Source organism: Galleria mellonella, unplaced genomic scaffold (assembly GCF_026898425.1).
Source record: "Galleria mellonella isolate WM207_F2 unplaced genomic scaffold, CSIRO_AGI_GalMel_v1 utg270, whole genome shotgun sequence".
NCBI lineage: Eukaryota > Metazoa > Arthropoda > Insecta > Lepidoptera > Pyralidae > Galleria > Galleria mellonella.
In genome coordinates, this window is record NW_026442062.1 from 310,885 (window position 1) to 334,141 (window position 23,257).

Genomic DNA, 23,257 nt, shown 5'->3' on the forward strand with positions numbered 1-23,257 from the left:
GAATCACTCTCTAATATTGCAGGCCCTCATCGGCTTCAGTGTTCATTTGCCATCAAGCTAACCGTATGGTTGCAACCTAGTTCATTGCGAAAAAAAAACCATTAGATTATTTTCATAATATGTATATAAAATCTATTATACCTGATAGCATAAATAAAAATTGTAACTTAAAAAATGTCATGAAAAACTAGCAACAAAATATTATGTGGATAAGTGAGCGTACATCCTTTTAAAGTGGCTTTTCAATGTCTATCGAATATTACAGTGAACAGTACAGTTCCAGTGATTGTTATAGGATTGTGTTGCGATTTTTTGTTATTATTTCATATTTATATCATAAATATGCAAAGTATTCGTTTAAGTTTTTGAAATAATAAGGTGCATATCACATTATAGTGTTATTTTCATAATGTTATTAATTCAATGATGATAATAATATCAAGCCTTTAACTGTCCGCTGCTGAACATAAGTCTCCCCTTGAAGGGTTTTGCCAGCATTTGCCACGTTTGACAGGCGGATTGACAATCGTAGTTAGGCGGGTGGGGGGGGGGGGGACTGTTAGTAATGCCAACTATCAGTCCCATTGCTAGCAATATACCCTATCAGGTCGACCTCCCCGCGTCACAACAGTCTATTTAATAATCTAACTAATGGACGATTTGTTCAGTATTTTGTTTCATGAGATGATAATGAAATGGTAACTCTGCCTGCACTATCGGTAGACACTGATGGGGCACCAATGAGAATGCAAGTAAGTCAGGTAGCCTATCGTGATTTAACAAGAATTAACTACGGTGGTGTCCAGGGGGATCCGTGTAGAGGTCGATCTGATAGGATTTATTGTTAGTAAAGAAGCTGGTAAATTCCCATTACTAAAAATCTCGTTCCCCAAATTGTTCATTAAGTACATAAAGATATAGGTAGTACCTAGATAAACCTATTAGAGAAAAGAGCATAACATAGCCGTAGCGAGGGAGGGAAAGGGCCTACCTTAAAAGGCCCAACGCCCTATTTGAAAATGAATGGCCTCAAGAAAATAAGATTTGTTTTTCTAAGTCACTTAATTATGGTTTCTGCCCTATCAAAAAGTTCCTTTGCCCTACCTTAATCTTGTGTCTAACTACGGCTCTGGAGCTAGAGGAAGACTTTGTACAAAAGTCGATTGCTTGGGTACCTCTGTCCCGTTCGTGTTTCAACCGTGAAGCAGTTGTGTTTGCATGGCTGTGTTTCGGTTTGAAGAGTAGGATATGGCATGAATTTACTGGGTACAGAGGAATAACACCTGAGTCCTCAGGAATGGCAACGCATGGGGATATCATGGGCGAGACAATATAGTCTGTTATGTCCACGGTACTGCTCATGTCTATAGGCGATGATTACCACTTTCCATCAGGTGGATCGTCAGCTTGTTTGCCATTCTAAGTTGTATAAAAAAATAAAAAAAAAGTTTTATTTGGTGTGCTGTGAGATAATTACACTATTTTATACTCTAATATGTTGATACAGAGAATCACCATGAGACGGTCTGCAGTGTGTCGTGTTATCAAACGCTTTTTAAAAACAACAACCCTTCATGGTTTCAAATATCTATATTCTCGTTATTATCAAGATCGGTAAGTACTAACATTTTTCTTTTTTTACACTTTATTGCACCAAGAAAAAAAAAATTATAGTAAATATTATTAAGAAGCGATACAGAAGGCGGCCTTATCGCTAAGCAATCTCTTCCATACAACCTTTGGGTGGAGGACATTGAGAAAAAGACAAAGGGTTGGTAGCGCACTTTTATATAGGTACTAATATATATATTTCTGTGCCTCTAGTGAGAAAGGGTATAACTCAAGTTATAGCCTTTTTCTTTTTTAGGCTACTTTAAATAAGCAAATTTTTCTCTTTCGAATGGTATAAGAATCGTAACGATATCTTTAAAAACAATAGAGATAGTAAACATGTAAAAGGCTACAATTAACAAAATATTTGTGGTAAAAAAGTCATAATTAGAAATAAAACTACAATATTTTACAAAAATTATTTTTGTAAAATGAATCAGTTCGATTTGAACCCTTTTACACCATTTAATAGCGATTATTTTTTATAGCGTAAAATACACAACATTGTTTTTCTTCAATACTTCAATGAAATAGTTTTAATTCAACTTAAAACTATTTTCACATCATAATTTTAATATTTTTGTTAAGTGTGATTAGGTATAATAGAATTATTTTTTAAACTATAGGTTTTACACAAAAACCGACAATTTCATAAGAAAGAGGAGAAAAAATTACTATAAATGCAATCATTGACTTTTTCAATTAGCAAATAATAAAAGCAGCAGAATTTTTTTCTTTATTTAAAATAGTTTTTTGGCTCTCCTGAAAAGTGACCATTTTGAATTGAACCTTTCTCACTAGAGGCACAGATTTGGGGGAAAAGGGATTGTTAGTAATGGAGATTGAGAATCCCATTGCTAGCAATATACCCAACCAGGTCGACTTCCTCGCAGTTCCCCCGGAATACTATCATGGTTAATTCCCGATGAATTCATCATGATGGGCTAACTGGCCTGTTTTCATTCTCATCGATCACCCTTCACTGGTGCTCCGCCAGCGTATCGCGTTAGCGCATGCGGGGTTAACATACCATTTTCACCCATCAAAAAAAAAAATATATAAAAACAAAAGTACACATTAAGAAAGTGGTAATTTATAGACATGTAAATCACCGTAAATATTAAAGAACATACAGTAAAAATAATTTAAAAATTGTGTCCCATAAAAAAACCCACTTCAAATGTGATAAAATCAGTTATTTTGATTTAAAAAGTAAATTACTGACCCGATTTTGATAAAATGTCTATAGGACCAACCTGTAAGCATATCCTTTCAGATAAAAAAAGATTTTTCCAAATCGGTTTTAAACTGACAAAGTTATGAGGTGACAAACATAGAAAAAAATACAGCCGAATAAAAAACTTTTTTTGTAGTCGATTGTAAACCGACTTCAAAAAGAACGACCTGTTTTACACAGTCTTAATATTTATTATTTTTATAATGTTTCTATGGCATTTCAAAAGCCGAAGCCGAAAAAATTTACCTTCTATACAATTGAAAAAAATTTTTTTTTATACAACTTACAATGGCAAACAGTGATGTGAGCTGACGGCTCACCTGATTAAAAATGGTAACCGTCGCCTATAGACATGAGCAGTACCATGGACTTAACAGAGTATATACTGTTTCGTACATGATACCCCGCAGGTATTGCCATTCCTAAGACCTGTAAATTTACAGCCATATTCCACCCTTCAAACCGAAACACAGTCATGCAAACACAACTGCTTCATGGTAGAAACACGAATGGGACAGAGGTGCCTATGCAAACATCACAGAATGTACTGATTATGTATTTTTATTTATTTTCTTATTGTATGTTTTTATTTTAATTATTGACATATTGTATTACAGCATAGGCTGGATATTGATATGCTGCGCGAGCGCATTGTGCGCGGGCGTGCTCTGCGCTACGTTTTGGCTGCGTTTCCTGCGCCACTCGTCCGTGATGGTACTTGAGGACCAGCAGTTAAGCGCCGCGGTCAACCATACCTACATCTCGTCGACGGGCATGCCACAAACGATGGCCATATGTCCTGCACCAGAGGCGGTCGCCGACGCTTTTTTGCGTCAATTGTACTTGTACGATTTTATCGCATACTTACCGCTTTTTTCCTGCGACTTCGATTCGCAATGGACCAGGATTAATTAATTCCCTGAAAATTTCCATCTCGAACACTACATAGGTATATACAAAATTTTATCACTATCGGTTTAACTGTTATAGAGTTAAGAGGTAACAGAAAAATTTACTTTCACTTTAAATTTTTTTTCTTTTTTTTCTTTTATTTTATATGGAACTGTCCTGAGCCACCTGCATCCACTGACTCCCTGCAATGTTTTTGAGATCGTCACTCCATCTAGTGGGCTGGGGGGGGGGGTCACAGTCACGCTTCAACTAAGAACATCTTTTGTGCTCTTTTTCCGACCGTTGAGAAATGTAACAAAATGGCTCGGAAAATTTTTTCTCCGAAATGAGTTTTAGTGTTACGGCTGGGACCGGCGACGGGGGTCGTCGTACCTTTAGTCGTACACCCATCAGTCGTCGGTTCTTCGAGCTATGTGATCAGGGCTGTGGATTGATTGATCAAAACTCACCTTTCTGTTTATTAGCTCAAATTTATATCATAAAAACTAACTTATATTTCGGTTGTACATAATCAGAAAAAATGTGGAAAACGCAACGCATCTCGCTGCTACACTCTCGAACGCGTTAAGAAAGAAACCAGCAAATCTGGAACAATTACAAATGCTTGACCAAATACTGGAGGAGAATGAGGTACAGCTGGCAGACGGTCTTCTAGAGAACTCTCCAGATTGCGGCGACATCCTCGCCGCTTGTAGGTGGCAGTACACCAGTATACCCTGCCAACGACTATTTGTTAAACAATTCACTGTGTGGGGTGTCTGCTGCGTCATAGATCAATATAGGTAATTTTTTTTTAACTCTACCGGTATACGCTGACAGGATATCACTGAAGAATGATAGGTGAGGATGAAGGCGTGTCAGTTGGCTTATTCATCATCATCATATGAGCCCTTGACCGTCCACTACTGAACAAAGACCTCCCTCTTGGTGGGTTTTGCCAGTAGTTGCCACGTTTGGCAGGCGGATTGGCAACCGCAGTCAGGCTTTAGAGATGTTTTAAGAGGGACCCTGCTGCCCATCCCTCGCCGTCTCTTAGTCGTCTCTTAAGAGTCCACTAAAAGGAAGAGATGGTTCATTCTGTACCGGGACCATACGGTATTATTTACATTATATAATACTAATTAAATATATAAGTTAGGAGTTAAGGGCCGCCTGAAAATCAGCGCTATATAGGTACATCTCGCTGGAGCTGTATATATATATAGCAACAGCTGAGGCGGCTCCTATTGCCAGCAACATTAATTGTTCTTTTTTCTTTTTGTTGTTTTAATTTTTTATTTTCTTAATACTGGTAATAAAGGTCATCTATCTATCTATCTATCTGTAAATTATTGAAATGAAAACAATGCTACGTCTACCAAAGTTGATATATTTATAAGCATTCTTTGACCAAGACCGAGGCTTGAGTTTTTTTTCTAGTTGTCTTCCATTTCAGATTACAAAATGAAACCACAAATCGATTGCTAGATACCTTGGACACCAGTAGAGCATTGGACATAGTATTGGACTATCCTACCATACTGTCACCACTTCACGGTTACTATGTAAGTGCCTTACCAATATAATACCACTTATTTGAAAACGTTATCCCATTAAGAATCTTAGAGGAAAATATGAACATATCGAATTAAAATATACATAGTATAAACATAGTAATTGAAGGTTTTTTTTAATGGATTACAATGGAATGGTAACCCTGTCCGCCCTACACACCGTATATATACACCGGCGGGGCACCAGTGAGGGAAAGAAATGAAAGGAAAAGAAAGGTGAGAATGAAAAGGCAGGTTAGTTAGCCCATCGTGATAAGTACACCTGGAATTTAGTACGATGGTTTCCAGGGACCACGTGGAGGTCGACCTAGTTAGGTATATTGCTAGCAAAGGGGCCTTAATCTCTAATACTAACAATCTCTATTACTAAAAATCTTTTGGCACCCATGAAGGAATAGTAATATGTATTTTGTTTTTGTATTTTTGTTTTTTTTATCTATCTATCTATCTATCTATCTCTCTATCTTATGGCTTGGGGAAATTATCCTGTGTTTAATAACACATGGTCATTATTTTACTGTAAAAAGTTATATTTGGGACGAATATCTACCCAAAATTACTAACAAAGCTGACCTATTTATTTTTTTTTTATTTAGTTTACACAGATCTTAAGATAATTATCTCATTTTTTTATACCACTGAGGTGGCAAACGAGCATACGGCCCACCCGATGGTAAGCGGATACCGTAGCCCATGAACGCCTACAATACTAGAGGTATCACGCGCGCGTTGCCGACACTGAAGAAATCTCTTTACCCCCCTTTTGAAGAACCCCATGCTGTAGTCTCTTGGGAAAATCTCGGCAGGGAGCTCATTCCATAACCTGTGTTCGTGGGAGATATATCTCATATTCGTTTAACACGTTCACGCCGGGGCCGACTTTAATGTTTTTTGCTGCGTGGCGGCGCTCTAATTGATGCTAATAGCACAATCGAATACGTACCACCGGTGGTACGCGCCGCCAGAAAAGACAGTCTAGTGCGGGCCACCGGTGGTACGCGCCGCCACATAAGACAAATTAGTGCGTACCACCGGTGGTACGTATCGTCCAATGAGACAGTCTAGCGCGGGCCACCGATGGCCTGCGCCGGCGTGAACGTGTTAAGTAGCATAAACAATTTTTTTTCGTCATTTCATCGCATCATGTATGACTGTGGTACTGATAATTGTAGATGTTCACAAAGTACACTGGTGAGGAGGAAGTGGAGCCGATTTCCCTGCAGCGGGGTCACGTGTACCAAGTACAGCTGCTGTTCACTCTATTGCTCGATGGGGTCGACGACGAGGATAATATTATAGCTGAAAATTGTGTGTCCGATAGGGATTATTCGAGGAGCGGATGTAAGGTGAATTAATATATTTATTAAGCAGTATCTATCTGTATGTTCCGCATCACCAGTTTATGTAAAATCAGTATCGATTTAGGGCTCCGTACGGGCGGCGCCCGGGGGCGTCAAGGTTTTTTTTTTTTTTTTATAAAACTTAGAATGGCAAACAAGCTGACGGCCCGTCAAGGCCTATCAGTACCATGGAAGGCGTCAATGCGTTGTGCGATAGGGATGCAAACACAACGAGTTATGAGACTTTTGTACAAAGTCTTTTTTTTTGATGGGTGAAAATAGTTTTTTTTTTTTTTGATGCGTGAAATTGGAATAGTAACCCCGCCTGCGCTAACGGGATACGCTGGCGGAGCACCAGTGAGGAGTGATAGATGAGAATGAAAACAGGCCAGTTAGCCCATCGTGATGAATTCATCAGGAATTAACCATGATAGTTTCCAGGTCAGGAAACCACGAGGAGGTCGACCTGGTTGGGTATATTGCTGGCAATGGGATTTTTAGTCTCCATTACTAACAATCCCTTTCTCCTCAGTAATGAGATGTTAGAATTTTTAATGTCAGTTAATCATCAAAATGGGCAATTACCATGTTTTGTAGGAGACCAGTATGTAGATATCATAGAACCCGGTGTAAGAGAACCGAAATGGCTAATAATCTTTTTATTAGGCACTAAAACTGTTTTATTCATCGTCAAAGGGGGTGGGGAGTCAGTCATTTGCTCAGGAGTGCTAGATACACTAAGGCCGGGCCTGTGTAAAACCCTCATTAAAACTCTAAACAACCCCTTAATACGAATGCAATGCAGGTATGTTCACGTAAAAGATCATTACCATTATATCAACTGTTACCTGTCCACTGCTGGACATAGGCCTCTCCCATAGACTGCCATAAGGAACGGCCCTGAGCCACGTGATCTATCTATTAAATTCCCCTCCTCAAACTCCCTACCATGTATTTCTTCCATATACTTACTTCAATATCTATACAACTTAATATTATAAAGAGGAAAGATTTGTTTGTTTATAATTGATCAACTTAAAAACTCCTCAAATGATTTTACAAATACTTTCACTTATAGACAACTATATAAGGTGTTACCAAATTATCTGCATTTCCTGCTACAGGGCATAGTATATACATGAATAGTACAGAATTCAATATAATAGTAAACAATATGTGTTAGTCATTGGTTTCCCATTGTCATCCAGTTAAAATGCTTCGAGAAGTATTGCGGGTGCTCGGACCCGCGCTTGGAGTGTGCGAATAAGAATGACTCCGACTGTCTCCCACCCTGTCCGCTCAGCAAGATCAGCTGCTTTAAATCATCACAATCTAATGGTAATGTAAAGTCTTAGATTATATAGACAGAGTGTCTCCATAGAAATGCTTCGAGTGAAACGGGTCAATTTTTCATATAATTTTGCATGATAAATAGTTATGAGTGATTCCTTTATTACTTCTATATTTTTTCTGTCTTATAAATTCTTCATCTTTTTAATGCGTAAACACTCATTTTATTTATTAAATAATACGTTAAGATGCATTTTATGCATAAATTAATAGATTACAGATAAATAAAAAACGAGTCGGCTAATTTGACAATTAGCTGACAAAAAGTTGTCCCCTTTTTGAGGCTCGAAGCTCTATCTATATAAATTAAATGTAAAGTATATGATTTTATAATTGTAGTTAACTACGATAGAATTATAGTTCACTGGGAGAGAATGCTATATATCAAGGGTGGTCGACCTGACTAGACCCAAGATCTACTGTTTACTGACGAAGTCCTGTGCGATCTGCCAATTACATACTACTTGAAATCACAAATGAAACAATATAGTTCACACAATTATGTAGTATTCTAGTATTTTTTATTTTATTAAGAGGGAAAACATAAAACTGAAATTATTCTTAGTAATTATTTATTTATATTAGTGTGAGCATTGCGTCCGAGCATCTTCCTCTAGATTAGTAAAATATTATATTGTTTAACTTGCCACGATCGACTGGACTTATAGTCGCGATCAACCGGTTGGCCCATCCTGCTATTATACCATGAAATCCGCTTTTTCTCTTAAACATTTTATAAATGTGGTCAGTAATGAAACGATGGATGATTTTTCACAAGTGCTATTTCTATCTAATTTCAGTGAACATTTTTAAATTTGGATCTTCAGAATACTTTAGAAAGTTTTCCTCAAAGAGTTTTGAAAAATAATTCCTTATAAATTTTGGAGATATCAACTTTTCTGAGAGTTCGAAATTGAAAGCACATTTAAAAGTTCTACCGAAGTTGGACAGGGATCGCATTTGCTGAATATCATCCAATTAAATAGGACCGAGTGGCTGAATAGATCTGACATATCGACAAATAATATTAATAATAATAAAAAAATAGAAAATGCTCCATTCTACAGTTTTTTTTGTGTTTGCTATGTTTTTTATATAAAGCAATTTTTGGCAATTTTACAATCGATAAAATTTACTAATATTGAATTATTTTCTATTTACTGTAATAATTTATGTGTGTGTTAAATAGTACGACTAATAAGGGTTACTATTTAACACACACATTACAAGTAAACGTGAGTTTTTTTTAACAAAATCTAAGTATTAAATTATGTATCTAAAATATTAATTTTGATTAAAATGCTGTAATTCATGTAATAGGACTCAGGTGTTGAATTCCTGGAATTGTTATGACCAGTAAATTTACGCAATATCCCACCCTGTCAAACCAAAACATAGCCATGCAAACACAACTGCTTCACGATAGAAACACGAATGGGACAGAGGTACCCAAGCAATCGACTTTTGTACAAACTCTCCCTCTGGTATAATATGTTGTAGTATTCATTATCACCCATTGTCATCTTTAACTTACAAATCTGTATTAACGTCTCTGATTTTTTATCATTATTTCGCGAGCATATAATATAAGCAAATTTACAGTAAAAAAACAAAAATACTGAGACTTTTTTTAACAAACACAAGTATTAAATTATTTATCTACACACACACACACACACACACACACACATCACTCGACACAAAATAAAAGAAGCAGCAATTTATTTTAACTTTACTTCGTACACATACATATATAACAATCCAACGTTGTTTATTGCAGAGAACGTGACTTGCATGTGCCCTTTCTCGTGCGAGGAGTACGTCCCCGACCGATCCTTGGAAGCTAGCCACATTAAAAATGTAAAGGACACCATTGATCCAATATAGTAAGAGACGCATTTTGTATCTGTCTGTATATATGTATATATAGATAAAAATTGTAACTCACTGGCTTTAGTATCAAAATAGAATATACACACAAATGGTGTCATTGTATAGGCATATATACATATACATATATATATATATGAATGTATATATATGTATATATATATATATATATATATATATATATATACACGAATGCAAATTAACGAATAATCTATATATTCTAATTAAACTAATTCAATATAATATTTAGGTGGTTGAATTGTTGGTATGTTTTTTTTAACAGGACTGGACGACTTGCTGTACAAACACAAGTTAACCCTTTTTATTTTTACACACACACACACACACACATCACTCGACACAAAATAAAAGAAGCAGCAATTTATTTTAACTTTACTTCGTACACATACGTATATAACAATCCAACGTTGTTTATTGCAGAGAACGTGACTTGCAATCCCTTTCTCGTGCACACTTACGTTATTCGACCGATCGTTGGATGATAGCCACATTAAAAATGTAAAGGACACCATTGATCCAATATAGTAAGAAACGCATTTTGTATGTGTATATATGTATGTATATATAGATAAAAATTGTGACACACTGGCTTTATTATCAAAGGATATACATACAAATGGTGTCATTGTATAGGTATATATATATACATTCAATATATACATTCAAATGAGATACATTTGCATAGTTGCCATTCCTGAGGACTCAGGTGTTATTCCTCTATACCCTGTAAATTCACGCCATATCCCACCCTTCAAACCCAAACATAGCCATGCAAACACAACTTAGATAAATGTAAGTGGAGCAAACTGTAACGTATTAGTGAAAACCGCATTCAAATCGGCTAAGCCGTTTCTGAGATTAGCGTGCATAAACGTACAAACAGACAATAATTCTAAGAATCATTGTTTCGGATTCTATTACCTTCATAAAGCCCCTATAACAGTTTTTCTTATATATCTTCCATGTACAGACAGCTACTAGTTACTATTTTATTATATATATATTGATTAATAACTTGACAATGCGTATGTATAAAATTGAATCGTTACATATCACAATATCAGCTCATTAATCTAAATTCGAATACACAAATAAAACATTAAGCACTGTAATTAAATTCGTCTATCTATCTATAAAGGCGAGTGCACACGTTGTCATGACGCCTCTCGCGTTGCCAGGCAACGGCGGGCTAATCGATACCCGCCCCAATCTGGCTTCATTCATGGGCATGTCAAATCAACAAGTTCCCAAAGCTACGTCGATTTCATTATACATGGAAATTAGATTATTTTTGCCCTCCCGCGAGTCGACCCTCTTTCCTTTCTCACTTGACCGCTGCCTTTTGCTGTATTTTAATGAAATATCCGAGTTGTGATTAAGTTTACCAGAGGGAGACTTTGTACAAAAGTCGTTTGCTTGGGTACCTCTGGCCCATTCGTGTTTCAACCAAGAAGCAGTTGTGTTTGCATGGCTGTGTTTCGGTTTGAAGGGGTACAGAGGAATAACACCTGAGTCCTCAGGAATAGCAACGCATGAGGGGTATCATGGTCGAATCAGTATACTCTGTTATGTCCATGGTACTGCTCATGTCTATAGGCGACAGTTACCACTTTCCATCAGGTGGGCCGTCAGCTTGTTTGCCTTTCTAAGTCGTATAAAAAAAAGCTAAACTTTAGACTTTAGATGTAGTTAAATATACACGTTATGTACTTACATGTAGTTAATATATAACTACATTTTAAAACCTAAAAAGGGGTGATAGATAGATAGACAAATAGATAGATACGCTTTATTGTTTCCTCTAAAAGGTTACAGCAGTAATACTTATTATAAATAGATACAAACAATTACAAGAAATAATCACAGTGAGAAAACAACGGGCGACCTTATCGCTAAAAGCGATCTCTTCCAGACAACCATTGGATGGAGAGGAGTAATTATAAACTGTTTGAATGGAGGCACGATGAAAGTTCTGTTATTTTAAATACTGTCATTGTAACTCGTAATAATTAATTTATAATTAATTTTATAATTAATAATTATTATTATGTTGAGAGTTTTAACAGAAACTATTTGGGGTATTCATCCATTTCATTTGCGTAGATTGTATATTTAAATAAGAAATACGATGGATTATGGTTTTTTTTTATGGGTGAAAATGGTATGGTAACCCCGCCTGCGCTAACGGGATACGCTGGCGGAGCACCAGTGAAGGGTGATAGATGAAAATGAAAACAGGCCAGTTAGCCCATCGTGATGAATTCATCAGGAATTAGTCATGATAGTTTCCAAGGGGAACCGCTAGGAGGTCGACCTGGTTGGGTATATTGTTAGCAATGGGTTTCTCAGTCTCCGTTAACCCCTTCCTCCCGACGGATTATGGTTGTTACTTGTATGACAGTAGTGCTAAAAGATTTTTTTTTATACTACTTAGAATGGCATACAAACTGACGGCCCACCTGATGGAAAGTGGTAACCATCGCCTATAGACATGAGCAGTATCATGGACATAACAGAGTATAGTGTCTCGCCCATGATACCCCCTATGCGTTGCCATTCCTGAGGACTCAGGTGTTATTCCTCTGTACCCAGTAAATTCACGCCATATCTCACCCTTCAAACTGAAACACAGCCATGCAAACACAACTGCTTCACGGTTGAAACACGAATGGAAATGTTGCGAAATTGAACAAAATTCAAAATCATAGATTAAGGTATATTAGTGGGTTTATTAAATCTACGCTTATTCATACTATGGAAATCGAAATTTGTGTTCCTCCACTTAAAATAAGGAGCCGCCATCTTGCTTTTAAAATTGTCTCAAAGCTCTTTCTGTATCAAACAACATGTCTACGAAATTTCAAGGCGAATTGAATTTACTCTGCCGAATAAGAAATTGGACATTTAAAAGGAACCTTTATTAATATAAATTTTCAACATTTTCATAAATTTTCAAATATAAATTTTTAAACGTAGTCAAACCAATTCATGTTCATTGTCATCCTCCTAAAATGTTTTCACTAGATATTTGGGTGACAGGTATTCAGATTAATAATATAATTAGAACAGAGCTAGAATACATCATAAATGCTAAGTTTTACTATGATACTAATTTGCAAAAACATGAAGTCGTCAAAGAAATTAATGTGAAATACAATGATTGGCATAAAATATTCACTGATGGAGCAAAGTCTACGGGTGGGTTAGGTGCAGCGTTTTGTGATTTGAATAAAAACATTTTAGTCGCTTTAAAATCAATTGTGATATCGTCACCTTTATGGTAAACTTACGAAACTGAAAAAGATACATTTTACAGGGGAACGTTTTGAAACATTAGAATGCAAATAACTTTTGATAGAAGACTACTAACGTTTTAGAAGATCATGCTAACATTTAAGTTTTAAAAACGTGTTTTTATTGAATGCGCTTAATTAAATATTATTATATTACAGGTATACGAAATAAATGCATATTCGTTACTTTGTACCTTCATACATGAGAGTTCCTAGGTATTGAGTTATAAAACAGCAAATCTACGAAAGTGACAGTTTCGTAAGTTGCCAAAGAAAATAATTTATTTTAATATCTGGCAAACTAAGGAAAGTGCCACTTTCGTAAATATCATATTAGGTATCATAAATCACGTGTTTTGGAGATAACTTTAGTTTAAATAACAACGTTATAGCAATCATTAATGTAAAATAATTAAATTAGGATTGAAAAATTGATAAAATAATTATTGAAATTTTCAAATTAAAGTAAGTTTACTTTGGGTATATCACAAAAATATGGAGATTTGAGCTACTCGATTTCTTTAACCATTAGAGATAGAAATTTGAAAATAAGCCACAGTAAGTAGTATGACGCAAAATGTACTTTTTTAAAGAAATGTCAAATTTGAAAAAAACTGCAGATTCGTAAATTTGCCATAGAGGTAACGATATGTCCATTTTTTTTTTTTTTTTTTTTTTTTCAATATTATTTGGTTCGCGATTGGGAGATGAGTATTAAGCTTTAGAGTTTTAGTTGACTTAAGCTGCGATTTGATACAGCATAAGTCTCTAGTCTAGCTATTTAATTTTGCACGCGTACTTACTGAGCCCTTTATTATTTTTTATATAGCAGCGAGAAGGTGATATGTATGAATGTGACTTGTTATTAATGGTATTTTTATTTAATGGTTATGATGACATTATGGAGTGCGCGGCTGTCTACGCAACGTGTGGGTGATTAGTGAAGGTAAGTGTTCAATTTTTTTTTTTTTTCCCTTTAATTATTATATACATACACACACATATATATAGACACACATACATATATATACATATACATACATATATACACATACACATATATACACATATACATACACATACACACACATACATATATATATATATATATATATATATATATATATATATATATATATTATATTTAATTATGATGATCACTATATGTAATGTAATTAAACGAGAACATATTACACCATTTACAACAAAAATGATCGTTTGAGACTAAGACAATTTTCTTTGCCAATTGGTCGAATGAGTTCAGAGTTTCCGGTTTCTGTAGAATAGCAGTTAAATATAAGGGGAGTCTACACCATATAATTGGCATGTTTGTTCATATAGCAGCCTAGCCCTGCAGAATAGGGGGCAGCTTTTGAGTAAGTGAAGAAAACGTTTGCTCACTGGTGCCGTCACACGGGCAATTGGCATTGTCCGTGATGTGAAAACGCCTGAGGTTTTTTATTATATCCATGTCAGTGAGTATCTGAGTGAGATGGAACGAGTATTGCTATTACTGAAAAAAGGTTTTGTATATTATTCAAGTTTTGGGAGGAGTTTTCTAGTGTAAGCGCCAATATATATAGCAGATGTGTACCGTTTCTCCCATGCGATGCGACTTTCCCGCTTATAGTGGGACTTGGCGTACGTCATGGAGGATATATTGTCATAGTAATTTGTGAAGAATGGCAATAAATTTTATTATTGCAGGAGGAGACTAGCCTCACCAGCCGCCACATCTGCAGCCTCATTGCCCGCGATACCCACATGGCTTCTAACCCAGACGATATTAATGGGGTTGTCGGTTTGGTGCAGAGCGCGATGGATGTTGGTGACGATCGGGTGCGTATTACTTCGGTTTTGTATGGCTTTGACTGCTGACAGCGAATCGGTGTATATAACCGTGTGTGGATATCGATGAGCAATTGTCCATTCACAAGCTCGGGCTATTGCATATAATTCAGCTTGAAATACGCTGCAACTTGAGTGTAACTTGTACTTTTTTCTGAACACCACAGGGCAGGAGACCTCAGGATTACAGCATATGAAAGCCGCTCCGACCTTTCCATTCTCCTAATTTTACTGCCATCAGTATATATAGTCACTGTCTTGGATCTCACGTAGGAGTCGGCCTCTTCCTGGTTGGTAGCCAAATGAAGAGGGATGGTGACTCTGGACGCTGGGTGAAGTAGTTTGTGAACAGGAGTTGGTTTCTCAAGCTGCACATCATCATATGGAGGAAGTCAGTTGTGCCAAGCAATCGCGTGCGTTCCACTTTGGTCACCTCCAGTACTTTGAGATCCAGCGGGGTGAACTGTGCCAGTGCAAGTGCAGCTACCGTGGATACAGTTCGAAACCCTCGTATTGCCAACGATATGTCCATTATGTCAACGAAATTAGTTGCAATTTTAGAAGCATTGATATTATTATTGAAGAAATCCTTATTTGCGTTCATAAGTATAGGTACGTTTTAATTTAAGTTTCAATATATAAATACAGCCTTGAAGTTCACCACATGAGATTTATTGTTATTCAATATACTCTTGAGCTTATATAGACAGGTTAAAAATCTTAATATCGCGTTGTAGCACACAGATACTAAAATAACAACTCCATCTAGTGGTCAACGTGAGGAGTATTTCTGTTGTTGCCATGGTTACAGCATTTAACTCAATACGGATTATACAATTATATTATACCAGAGGGAGACTTTGTACAAAAGTCGATTGTTTGGGTACCTCTGTCCCATTCGTGTTTCTACCGTGAAGCAGTTGTATTTGTATGGCTGTGTTTCGGTTTAAAGGGTGGGATATGGCGTGAATTTACTGGGTACAGAGGAATAACACCTGAGTCCTCAGGAATGGCAACGCATGAGCGAAACAGTATACTCTGTTATGTCCATGCTACTGCTCATGTTTATAGGCGACGGTTACCACTTTCCATCAGGTGGGCCGTCAGTTTGTTTGCCATTCTAAGTTGTATAAAAAAAATCATCTGTAATAAATATTCAGAAATGTGTAATTTTACAAATTTTACGAGTGGATTACAGCATTTAATTTGTTGTATGTCTGGAATGAAAGGAATTCGTATTGCTTATAAAATTATAGAATTCATTCATAAATTAAAACAAAATTGTTCTAATACTGCGATGTATTCCAGCATAGAATACAAATAATTTAGTTGAATTTGCAATATAAATTCAACTAAATTTTATCACAATTCCTTCACTGTTTCTAGCATTAAGTTATGGAATTCATTGCCTTTTGTCATTAGAAGTACAAAATCCATCGATGCTTTCAAACGACAAGTGAAAGATTATCTTTTCTCTATCTGATTGTTTCTTCTTTTCAAAAATTGGAATTTTTTATTTATTATATATATATATATATATTTTGCAAAAGATACTTTTTTAATTACACAGCACTATCATACCTACTAGTATAATAATTAGTCCATTACCTTAAGGTTGTCTTGAAAAGATTGCTCTCAGCAATAAGACCGCCTCACTGTACTTATACAATCGTATCGTTGCGTTTGTAAATTGTCTTGCTTATTTCCTATATTGTATAATGCAAATAAAGTATACTCATTCATTCATTCATAAAAACTTTACAATTAAAATAATTACATACCTATGTCTTTAGTCGTTATTGGAAATTAAGCTACAAACGGAAGAAGTGGGGTGGGAAAATTAGTATAAAAATAAAAAAAATATTGTCACATCTCTTTGAAATTTAATATTTGAATATTGAAAGAAGGAAATTGTTGTTTTATTTATTTTATTGTATTTTTTGTATATGCATTCTTTTATCTCTTTTTACTGTATATGTCTATTGTTGTTTGTGTGCTGCAAGTAATGCAAATAAATTAACTATCTATCTATCTATTTATCTATCTATCTATCTATTTGTAGTTATTGAACTACATGGATTATGTAATATGTACCTAGATTAAAGTTTTTGAAATTTTCACTCCTCAGATGAAAAGGGGTGATAATTTTTTTTTTATTTTCATTTAATGTATTAGAGCGGTTGTGTAGACATATATGTTTTTTTTTATACGACTTAGAATGGCAAACAAGCCGACGGCCCACCTGATGGAAAGTGGTAACCGTCGCCTATAGACATGAACCATACCATACCAACCGTACCATGGACATAACAGAGTATACTGTTTCGCCCATGATGCCGAGTGTCTAATGTCCGAGTGTCCGAGTGCCTAAGTATCTAGTGTCCCAGTGTCTAGTGTCTGAGTGTCTAGTGTCTGAGTGTCTAGTGTCCGAGTGTCTAGTGTCCGAGTGTCTAGTGTCCGAGTGTCTAGTGTCCGAGTGTCTAGTGTCTGAGTGTCCAGTGTCCGAGTGTCCAGTGTCCGAGTGTCTAGTGTCTGAGTGTCTAGTGTTTGAGTGTCCAGTGTCTGAGTGTCTAGTGTCTGAGTGTCTTGTATCCGAGTGTCTGAGTGTCTTGTATCCGAGTGTCTGAGTGTCTTGTATCCGAGTGTCTAGTGTCTGAGTGTCTGAGTGTCTGTGTCTGAGTGTCTAGTGTCCGAGTGTCAGTGTCTGAGTGTCCTAGTGTCCAGTGTGTGTCCGAGTGTCCGAGTGTCTAGTGTCTGAGTGTCCAGTGTAGTCGAGTGTCAGTGTCCGAGTGTCAGTGTCTGAGTGTCTAGTGTCTAGTGTCCAGTGTCTAGTGTCTGAGTGTTCCAGTGTCCAGTGTCTGAGTGTCCAGTGTTTGAGTGTCTGAGTGTCTAGTGTCTGAGTGTCTAGTGTCCGAGTGTCCAGTGTCCGAGTGTCCAGTGTCTAGTGTCTAGTGTCTAGTGTCTGAGTGCCTAGTGTCTAGTGTCTGAGCGTCTAGATGTCTAGTGTCCGAGTGTCTAGTGTCGGACACTCGGACACTAGACACTCAGACACTAGACACTCAGAAACTGGACACTCGGACACTAGACACTCGGCCACTCGGACACTTGACACTTGGAAACTAGACACTCGGACACTAGACACTCAGACAGTGGACACTCGGACACTGGACACTCGGACACTGGATACTCAGACACTGGACACTCGGACACTGGACACTCGGACACTGGACACTCGGACACTGGACACTCGGACACTGGACACTCGGACACTGGACACTCGGACACTGGACACTCGGACACTAGACACTCGGACACTAGACACTCGGACACTGGACACTCAGACAGTGGACACTCACACACTAGACACTCGGACACTGGACACTCAGAGTGGACACTGGACACTGGACACTCGGACACTGGACACTCGGACACTGGACACTGGACACTAGACACTCAGACACTGGACACTCAGACACTAGACACTCGGACACTAGACACTCAGACAGACACTCAGACACTGGACACTCAGACACTGGACACTCGGACACTAGACACTCGGACACTAGACACTCAGACACTAGACACTCAGAAACTCGGACACTCGGACACTAGACACTCAGACACTCAGACACTAGACACTCTGACACTAGACACTAGACACTAGACACTTGGACACTAGACACTCGGACACTGGACACTCAGACATACAGACACTAGACACTCGGACACTGGACACTAGACAGTGGACACTCTGGACACTCGGACACTAGACACTCAGACACTAGACACTCGGACACTAGACACTCAAACACTCAGACACTAGGACACTAGACACTCGGACACTGGACACTCGGACACTAGACCTCAGACACTCAGACACTGGACACTCGGACACTAGACACTCGGACACTAGACACTCGGACACTCGACACTCGGACACTAGACACTCGGACACTGGACACTCAGACAGTGGACATTCAGACACTGGGTACTCGGACACTAGACATTCCGACAAAATATACTAGACACTCAGTGTCAAATATTTGAGGATGATGATCCATTTCCAATTCCGCCAAAGTGGATTTTTCTTCGTTTTCTTCCGACCATTTCACACTCGGTGGATGTGGTGGACGGACTTGATGGTGATTGAGGGCTATACCCTACTTGTAACTCATCCAGTTGAGGCGAAGGACTGCGACTGAGTTCCACTTCCGACGGCGGCGTTAGAAAGCAACTGTAATGACACACGCAATTTTCCTCGTCACAGAGACAGTCAAAAACTGGAATGTACAATGCACACATTTTTATTTTGCTTGTGATATCGCTTACAACTAAATAGTTACAAGCAAGCTTGCTTTATATACCTATACAGGTACGAGTGGGCGGTGCGAAGCAGGTGGCAAATAAATTAAACTATAATATTCCTTAGGGATAATCGTTAGAAATTCCCACGATTCGGGTAAAAAAAATGATGAGGCTTGAATGAGTCTTTTATAGAATCGGCTGGCCGAACATGTGAAAACAAGAATGTGATCGGTATTTATTTTTTATGTGAATACAAATAAAGCGAAGCAGGTGGCGTTAGTCGTTACGTTCAAAGAAATATTTTTTGCAGTCGTTTTTTTTCTGAAATATCTTTTGTGATATTGTAAACGATGTCTCGAGTACTTTGTAAATATTTATCACTTTCTGACTGCATGTAATATTTAATACGGACATTACAGCGTATTTTCAGTGGTCATTGCTTGGTATATCTTTTAGTTTTTTCATGTCGTATATTTCGATTTAGATTAGATGGCTCGCTTGGTTTTCTACACTTGTGGATATATAAGACGTTCCACTCTGATTCGATTGACCAACCGACGATCTGAGAACTGCCTTCGTTTTTTTTTTGGCTTTTCAAAGAAATGCTCAATACTGTTGTTAGCCCGCTTCAATGTAGAATTTTTTTTGCTTTTCAGCAAAGTATTATCTTGCCGCTCGTCATCACTTATGGGATAATAATAATTTTTCAATGTATAATCCACTGTGTCTTCGTTTATAGAAAGCTGAAACAAATGCGAATAAATGACACACAATACAGCACGTTATTAAATGATATAATTATTGCAGAGTGAGAACAAATCAGACCTCATTATAAGACAATGCTTGATTATTTAGCAACTAAAATTAAATTGATCTAAGTTACAAAACATCGCAACTTTAGGCTTTTGACGATGACTAGATTTATAAAAAATCAATTTATGTCTATATTCAACACCTCACCTCCAATATTCTTCAGAGTTAACGTAACACACGAGAACCACACATTCAATACAGCAATTCTTATTCTTGTGATACATTTAAAATTATGAAACGGCTTTTATAGAGTCGGCTGGACGAACAATTAGAAACGCGAATGTGGTCGGTTTTTATTTTTATGTGAAAATTAACATTCCTTATTGACATAAGTATCCCTTTTTTTTCGGAGTGATATTAGTCGTTAGAAATTCCAACGATTCGGGTAGAAAAAAATCTCTGTAATTTCGCGTTTTTATTTATAAATATTGGATGGCATTTTTTTTCGGTTTTTAGAGATAAAGTGGTTGTAAGCATATTTAATGTAAAACACCGTCTAAAAATATCTGCAAGATGCAAACGAGTCTTATGAACTACCCACACAAAGTGACAGTAAGCCGCAACATGATGCACATATAAAAGTTGAAGATTAACTTAACCAACTAGAAACAAGTCTTGTCGAATGAGTTTTATTTGGGAAGCCGCCGCCGAGTGAGCCAGAATCCGCGCAAACCTACTACTCTCAGGTGTTATTTCTCTGTTCTGCTATGCTAAAAGAATTTTCATTTACTTACATACTTCTAGATGCAAATAATAAAATGCAAAATATATAAGATATCAGTATCATTCCCTAGAGAGAGGCAAGAAATACGTTTTCTGTATGCAAACTCCATTACCATAGTGAAATGAAGTGTGAAGTGAAGATGGAACTTAAATTTATACGGAGTTTTAGAAAAATAAATACGCCATAATATAGGTATTTTTTTGAAACCATCAATGTAAATTCAGCACAGACATTTCCATCACTTATACTACTTATGCGCGAGCGAATCCGTGAGCAACAGTTAGTTTTTCTATAAAAATAATATTATTATTAAAAATTCATAATGTTTTATATGCAATTATGTTAAGGAATTACAAAGTAATGATTATTTTAAAGTAACGTTGACTGGACAAAATTTATATAGGATTTTCTGTTAGCACATTAAATAGCGTAAAATTACCCCCTTGTGAAATTATTATACCTTAATGTAATAACTACCGGTTTAACTTATGTGTAATTAGGTCGTTACAGTCGCTCATGATTTAGGATCAGGAATTGATCCCGAAACTAGTCGAGTTATCTCGATCTAATTACACGTAAATTAAACCGGTTGTTATTATATGAAAATATAATGTGTGTTTACGCAATTTACTATATTTTGGTCAAATTTTCACCTAGTATGTTGAAAAAAATATCAAAACCTGCACAATTGATTCACTACAATTTCGTTTAGTAGTTTTTGGGTTATACGCGGAGAACTCATTTTTAAGTCTTTAAAATTATTATATTTCGAGCTCAACATTCCATTACAAAGTCACCTTAACGTAATAAACAATTTACAAAATTGCTCACTTACATATATATTCATTTTACAGTCGCGACTTGAATGAAACCACTTCAATAGTGGTTCACTTTCGCGTCAAACTGGAAAATTGCAAGATAATAACACAAATACCAACTGAGACGTGGCTCACGTTGCTGTGTAAGTATCCTGTAAAGAATATCGTCGTTATGCAGCGAAAATTCATCAATAACAAAGGAAAATAAACAGATTCTGAGAATAATCGCGTTTGAATATTTTTTTACGTAAAAATCGATATAGCTTCTAAACGTTAAATGCTATCAAAAACATTTATAGGAAGAAAACATAGCTTACAGTTTAATAAAACTACGTGTAATGAATGAAATTCAACAGCAGTTTATTTGTTTAAACTAAAATAAAATTTGTTTTCGCGGAGAAAGGTCCGGTAGAACTGGTACTTGACATTCTGTAATTTCAAAATATGAAAAAAAAAAACGCTTATATTTTTTAAAATAGAGTAGATTATTGTATTTTAAACCAAATGGGGCAAAAAATAGGTTTCGCCAAAAATGTTAGTTAGTGATTTTTCGCTGCACATCGACGATATACCGACTATCAGCATTAAATTACATAATACAACAGCGATACGAAAGGACTTAACTTCTCATGTACATGGCATGTATTGGATATGGCTCTTCACTCTCTATATTTTTTTTGTGATCGTTATTTTTGTTTTATTTTTTTTTTTATATAAAATTTTGTTATTCAATATAAAACTGTAAAAATACGATAGTTTGATAAAGCTATTTTTGTAATAAAACAGTTTCATCTTCTGTTGCCAGTAGGTTCGTTTCCCGTTTAGTTGAACATACCTACTAGTTTGGACCTAATATTATGTCCTTTGCCTAAAACTTATTAAGCTATCTATGTACCTACTTATCTATCTATTATAGCGGCCAACTGCGATAACTCCTAGTAGAAATTTACATTTGTATGGACAGGGTTCTTCAAAAAAGGAGGAAAGAGGTTTTTTCAAAGCACGTGTAATGCCTCTGGTACTGTAGGTGTTCAAAGGTTATGGTTACTGCTTACCATCTCATGGGTTGTATACTTAATTGCCATCCCAGTAGTAAAATAAAATATAATATAATTTATTATTTCCAGCGGCACTGGGAGGAGTATTTAATATGTTCCTAGGAGTGGGTCTGTTTAGTGCACTAGAGTTTCTGTGCCTTATATTTATCAAGTTACCGCTTGCAATGAGATCATACAGAAAAATAGGTAAATAGTGTCCTGTACAATTAAATACATATGATTTAAAGCGAATTTGTTTTATTGCATTAGCCACTACCCCTACCTAATGTCTTTACTACTACTATTGGTCTAACTATTCTGACTTCGGATAATGATTTAATAAAAACTCTCATGTCTTATTTTGTTAACAAATTTGGCAAAAGAATTTATACAGAATAAAGGCTCAATGCATGTTAAATAATTTTTAAAACAAATTATTTCTAATATATATAAAAAAAAACCCTTATCGCAATATTCGTTTATGTTAATTTTTGAGGTCGCTTAA

General features: G+C 36.3%; 1 protein-coding gene across 2 annotated transcripts; it reads left to right on the top strand.

Annotated features, from left to right (window-relative positions):
• Positions 1-270: 270 nt before the first annotated feature.
• On the top strand, positions 271-22,999 carry LOC116412727 (sodium channel protein Nach-like). 2 transcript variants are annotated; one of them, XR_008252874.1, is made up of 10 exons: positions 271-378; positions 1,508-1,614; positions 3,466-3,693; positions 4,276-4,542; positions 5,196-5,304; positions 6,486-6,659; positions 7,862-7,991; positions 9,784-9,863; positions 21,752-21,858; positions 22,843-22,999. XR_008252874.1 is itself a non-coding variant. In XM_052895335.1 (10 exons), exons 2-10 carry the CDS (start codon positions 1,517-1,519, stop codon positions 22,965-22,967), a joined length of 1,344 nt encoding a protein of 447 aa, XP_052751295.1. In that variant the 5' UTR covers positions 271-378; positions 1,508-1,516; the 3' UTR covers positions 22,968-22,999. The 2 variants fall into 2 exon arrangements, 1 of the variants encoding a protein (XP_052751295.1); XM_052895335.1 differs by having other exon boundaries at positions 9,784-9,889.
• The last annotated feature ends 258 nt before the right edge of the window (positions 23,000-23,257 follow it).